This window comes from Pyrus communis, chromosome 12 (assembly GCF_963583255.1).
Source record: "Pyrus communis chromosome 12, drPyrComm1.1, whole genome shotgun sequence".
Taxonomy (NCBI): domain Eukaryota; kingdom Viridiplantae; phylum Streptophyta; class Magnoliopsida; order Rosales; family Rosaceae; genus Pyrus; species Pyrus communis.
The window spans coordinates 18,315,476-18,321,614 of NC_084814.1; the positions used below are offsets into that span (position 1 = coordinate 18,315,476).

At 40.1% G+C, this 6,139-nt stretch overlaps 1 protein-coding gene across 2 annotated transcripts; it reads right to left on the reverse strand.

The window, feature by feature from the left end:
- Positions 1 to 832: 832 nt before the first annotated feature.
- Positions 833 to 5,506, reverse strand: LOC137710277 (rab GTPase-activating protein 22-like). Of its 2 annotated transcripts, none has more exons than XM_068449207.1 (5): positions 4,898 to 5,506; positions 3,731 to 3,866; positions 3,570 to 3,619; positions 2,773 to 2,826; positions 833 to 2,601 (listed from the first exon to the last, which is right to left on the reverse strand). In XM_068449207.1, the coding sequence occupies exons 1-5, from the start codon at positions 5,125 to 5,127 to the stop codon at positions 1,347 to 1,349; spliced, it is 1,725 nt and encodes a 574-aa protein (XP_068305308.1). In that variant the 5' UTR covers positions 5,128 to 5,506; the 3' UTR covers positions 833 to 1,346. The 2 variants fall into 2 exon arrangements, with proteins under 2 accessions (XP_068305308.1, XP_068305307.1); XM_068449206.1 differs by having other exon boundaries at positions 4,533 to 5,037.
- Between the last annotated feature and the right edge of the window lie 633 nt (positions 5,507 to 6,139).

Consider the following 6,139-nt stretch of genomic DNA (forward strand, 5'->3'; position numbering starts at 1 on the left):
TTTGGTAGGTTAAAACATTTTTTCTTCCAACAATTGTGGATGCCTAAATGATCTCGATCATTGCGTTTAACCATACATTTTAATTTTCGTATGTAGCATTCTTTTATTATGTATGTCTTTTTATAAATGACATGGTTAGGTTGTCCTACTAAAAATTTTATCCAAATAAATTGTCAACTCGGAATTTGAAGTATGTTCCGAGTATCTATGGATTTTATTGGCACATGCAAGGTTGCAGCATTGCATGTACTTGACCTTTACCTTAAGATGTTGCATACCATGGGAGAGCGAATTGTTAAAGCTTCCTTCAACTGCATACGAAATTAGGTTAACTTTGGAATAACATAAAATGTGAAGGTGTGATTTTCGCAGGTTGTTTCGATCACTTAGTGAAAGTAATATATAAAGGAATAAGAAATTAGTAACTTATGATAATGGATTAAGGAATCTTAGATCAGGAGAAGGCTAATTGTGGGAGAATGATCTCCTTTTATAGTTATGGAGAGTCTCCTTTTTCGCCTGCAGTCAATGTGAAACTGTAAGAGCTTTATTTTGATGTTGACACGTGTTAGTGTTGCAATTGATCTCTTGATTGGAGAGAAATTCACATGCTTCAATAGGGATGCCTCAAAACGAACCCTTCAACGAGTCTCTAAAGGTATAAAGTTGACATGAGCTAGACAATTTTCTGGATTGGTGTATGGTAGAAAGTACAAACAGCATATAAGAAGAAAAAAAGAAAGCTCCAACTACATCTACACGTCCATGAATAAAATGTTGGATTGAACCATGAGAGGTAGAAGAAGATGGCACTTTTACTAGAGAATCTGTCTTGTAACCAATTGTATTCCCTTGTGTGACTGTCTATCTCCCTCGTCACATCATCGTGTGACGAGAGAAATAGATCGATAGATAGATAGATACAAGGACTATACAATCAGGCTGAGATTAATCTCCCCGTAACACGATACCATTTATATGTCATGTATTGCCACCAAAAATACAATTTACTCAAAAGACGGGAGAAAGTTCATTCATAAATCAGTGTCAGGTTGTTGATCTGAGTTTACTAAATCTGCATTGTTGCCACAGCCACTCTGAAAAGCAAGAGAGTGCGGGCAATACATTATATACTAAATCCATAATTTACTAAAATCCAGAAATTGCCCATCAGATGCTCGTTTCAAGCAAGTGTGAAACTCACCTCAACATCCCTTGCTATCAAAGGGATCCTCGCCAGGTGCAACAAAAATAAGGAAACGTAAAAGAATAGAATCGGGGGACGGGCAAGAAAGCAAAAGAAGAGAAGGAAAAAGACCAATGCCCAGCATTACCATTCGGTGTTTCTAAACCTTGTCATGAAGAGTCACCACCAAGTGATGGGCATCATCTAAAAGCTTCCACACATCCAGACGGCCCGCCATGCTATTGCACTCCCTCATGATCTCTTCCATGCTGCTGTACTTCTCTATTATAGTCTTCCTTCTTTGTAGCACACAGGCCGCTATTGCATAGAGCAAGAGATCATCGGTAGGAGGGGCTCTTTGCCTAATCCTTCCCCAAGCAGACTTGGCGATCCCCACCCTGACTGCTGCCTGATCTGCCCACATTACCTCCCAGAGGCAAAGCGTATCCTCAAAGCTCAACTCTCTCCTGAACAGAACCACCACCATTCTGTACACAAAAAAGCAATCCTCCGCTTGAAGCTTCTCCAGGTGTTTGTAGAGAGGAACATCTTTGCACTTTATAATCTTCGAGACAAGGCCAAGTTGCCTCCGGATTCCTGCCTCATCCAGTCGAAAATTATGCCGTGCCTTTTTCATAAAACCCACAAAGCACCAGAAGGCTTCATGGTCCTCTTCCACCACTGAGATAATAGGACTGAGTAGATCACTCATCCCCTGGCAGTACCCAATCTCAGGATCATACAGAGCATAGGCTTCCAGGATTCCAACCAGGCGAGAGGCGTGAAAAATCCTGCATGGCTCCAAGTGATCATAATCCTTTAACCCAACACTTTCGGCTAGTCTTCGTGCCTTTATCTCTGACACATCAGCCTGTGATGGTGAGTAAATAATCCATTCATCATTTGCGCGCACAGCATCAAGGCGGATGATCTTCTGCCATGTGGCAAAATCTTCTGCTGAGTGGACTTTGGGCTTGTTGTCTATATTGGAGGGAGAAGAGCTCTCCTTAGCCTTGTCATCAACATAATTTTCTTCAGTAACATCAGTGGATAGTAATGGTCGAGTGATATCAGATTCTTCAGAGGAATCAGAATTAGTTGATTCCGTATCGGCAGCATAGGGATCTTCACAGGTTACTCCACTTTTCTCACCATCTGCTTCAAGTGATTCAGAAGTCTGGACAGCTTGATTGCCTATAGGGTTATCTGAATCCTTGGGTAATTGGTTTCCACACTCAGTTGAAATGGATTTCCTGGCACTTGTAACATCCCCTTGGTCAAAACAATCTAAAACTTGACTAAAATCCCCGCTGCCCTCAGTGCTACTGTTACCAGAAGTTTCCTTCAACTTCAAGCTCTTATCACTTTGTGTTAAAATTCTCCAGCACTGTCTCCGTAAGTGTTCATATTCTTTTCTGCATTGCAAGTGATAAAGAAAGTGTGAACAATGTGAAGAAGAAAAACACGCCAATATACAAAAAATGAGAGATGGAGCCGTGACAAGGAATATGCCATAGAAAATTTATGTACTAATCACAATTGCATACAACATACAAGGAGAAGGGCAAAAAACTAAAAGACAATACCTATTCTGTTTTTTGACAGAGTCTCTTTCTTCCTTGGAACTGTTCACATCATAGCTGTTGGGAAAGAGCAAATCAATGTCAAATCAGCCAGTACCAAAATCCACAGGCAAACCTTTTTCACAACAAAAAAAGGGCGCAAAAGCACTTTATAAGTGCATATTTCTTGCGAGACTACAAGGCAACCGAGATGAGGTTCCATATTTCATTATGCCAAACCAGAACCAAAGGTCCAAACTTCGCCTACAGATGCAAATTGGGCTGGAAAAATAATGAAAAAGAAAACAGGAAGAAAAATTCCTCATCTTAATTTAACACCATGCACTCGGATGCCAGTTCCCATGTTAATCAAGACTAAAATATCCATTAAAACAGAACATACAAATGGGTCCAGGCTTTAAAAATTGTTGGAACTTAAACAAACACATTTAGGTTTTTCATCCCTCCCCATTGTACCAAATCATAGCCACTAGGAAAATCACCCAGGATGTACATAATGAAACCAAAGAAAAAAATTGAACAAAATGTGCATGTATTCCAAAGTACTCGGAAAACACAGTGCTAAGGCACACCAGAAAAGACTAAAAGTACATCTGGGTGATGGATGAAAATTCATCATTATTCATAGCAGACACCTGCAAGGCTCACCGAACCAAGCATTCCCCAGGACCAGGCAACCAAACAGTCATCACTTTAACAAGAAGTTCTTAAAATTTTGAAATCATATACTAACTAATTTTCATATAACACATACGAAACTGGAAGCATTAAAGCAATCGCATAGATATGAAAATACTTACACTCCAAGAAGAAACGGCCACACTTCAGCTCGAATACTTGGATCAACACCCTGCATCAGAAAGTAAGTGATTAATATCCAACAGCTGTAAAACATACATCAAATACAAAGTCAATTCCATGGAAAATAGAAAAATAGGTCTGACAGAAGTCAAGAACATACTCCGCTGCGAACTTTCTTTAAAAACTTGAGACCCCCATCAGTGAGTTTCCCATCTGGTGTAAATAAACTTTTCCATTGTTTGGGTAGAAGGGCATGTTTTTTTCTCCTACGGGACCAAGGTGATTTAAGACTGCCCCTGAAGAAAGAGACAAATAGAAGTGATCAGACTTCACTGCACGAAGTATAAGTAAAACAAACATAACTAATAATCCAAAGTGGTATACAAAAGACACGAAGATCTCCAGAAAGAACAATGTGCAATGCACCTATAAAAATAAGGTCCGCTACGAAAGGACAGAGAACCATTGCCACCAAAGTAGAGAAAATTTTTGTGGACAGTGCAAGGTTTATGACTAAACAGGAAACCCATAAAGCACTTTTATTGTAAATCAGAGACAACAGAAGAACCGAACTTCTAAATTTGTGGCAAGAAAAGCCTACTCAAACCCGATTTCATTTCCGACATTCCACAACTAATGCGTACTAGTACCGGGACAATTCAATCCAACCAATATAGAAAAGCAAGGAAGCAATAATCAGAATCTGAATCCTACAGGAGAGGAGTAAAGGAAGACTAGGAATAAGTACTTGAATAGGACAGTTTTCGACACGAATCAATTGGATACTTCTAGATCGAGCTCCAGGATTTACATCTCAAATTTAAAAAATATGAGAAAAACCCCATCTGGGTGCTTAGAAAATGTGGAATCTCAGCTTTTCTTCCTGTTCATACAATTTCTAAGTAACCAAGTAGACTTGAAGGGACAAAATTTAAGGAAGAACAAGAACAGTGAAAACTCACCGATCAGTGGAAACTGGTGTGGAAGACGAGGAAGCAACTACTAACAAAACCGATCGCAAATGAATCCATGACGACGACGACGGTGAAGATGTGGAATTTGACGACGGTGACGGTGAAGATGTTGAATTTGACGACGGTGACGGTGAAGATGTGGAATTTGACGGTGGAGGTGGATTAGAAGAAGTGTGACTCCGCCGTAGGGCTTTCATTGGTTGTTTCTGATGCGTAATCATCTATGTGTGTTTTTGTCTACCTATCAATCTATCTAGCTATTGAAGAATCTAGGGTTTTGCTCTCACAACGAATTAGGGACTTACTTCGATTTCGATTCAGTAATTTTTTGGGGAATTTTTGTATTGCTTTACCTACGAGAGTAGACGACTGTGGCGGCCAAGGCGATACCGGCCATGGCCGTGACGGCGACGGCTAAGCCGACATTGGAGGAAGCAGTCCACGACCAGAAGCCGCTTCCGCCACCGACGCTGCCGCCGATGTGCCAGCCGCTTCTCCCTCCACCACCACCGCCACCGCCGCCGGTGCTAGCCTCCGCGAACACGATCCATTTCCAACCATCAGCTCCCCCGCCGAAGAGCATTAATGAAAAAAACTCACCCTCAATTCCAATGAGCCCCTTCTCCAATCACCCGTCCTCCCGTCGCCAATTAGGGTTCCTCGCCTTCAGGCCTAAATCACCATTACCGAACTGAAAACCCTCGGCACTCTTTCTCTCTCCCTCCTTCTCAAGCTTTCTCTCTCTAAACTGCCTTTGTTTTTTTCTTTGTTTTTGAGATTTCGCTCTCTTTCAATGAAAGGCATGAATTATAGAAATTTAAAATTAAACAAAAAAAAATTCATAATTTATTTTATATTTTATTTGCGATATTAATATCCATGCATCTCTCCCTCTCTCTCTACAGTCTCTATCTTGGTATGCGAATCTCTTTCTCTTTCTCTCTCCTCTCTGTGAGTGTGAGAGAGAGAGGGACTGGAAAAGTAGATCGAAGACTTGGAGGGTCGGAATCTCGGAGTGCGCTGCAATGGCGGGGAAATTAGTATTGGTCCAGCCCAATTTGGCCCAATTTTACTTTATTAGGCCATCTATATTGGGGAGGGCCGCTAAAGGTCGCAAAGCGACAAAGTGGTTTGATTTGCTCAAAAGTTTATCTCCCACTGATGGTTGAGCATGGAGTCATCAGAAATTTTTTGGCCAAATCGACATCAGGCTAGCTAAATATAGCCCATTTTTTAGCCTTTTCTAGATTTCAGTTCCTCAATTGCAATAGTTAATTCAAATTCAACGGCAAGATTTAAAAATATTCAACGATAGTTTAATTAAATTAAGTTAATTAACCAATAAATTTAAGAGAACTTTAACGAAAAGCTCCTAGTACTGTTCACTTTAACGAAAAACCACATTTTTACACTAAAAAGTCAATTATGGTACTATTCATTTTACCCTTTATTTTGTCCTTATCGTTAAAACTCAAAGTTTTCAAACCATTTTCATTAGTCTTCCTTAAATTTAAAGTATCAACTTAAAACTAATAAATTATTGAAGGGGCTATGTTTAGCTTTCTGACTGAAAATAGTATATGAGCATTGTCTGA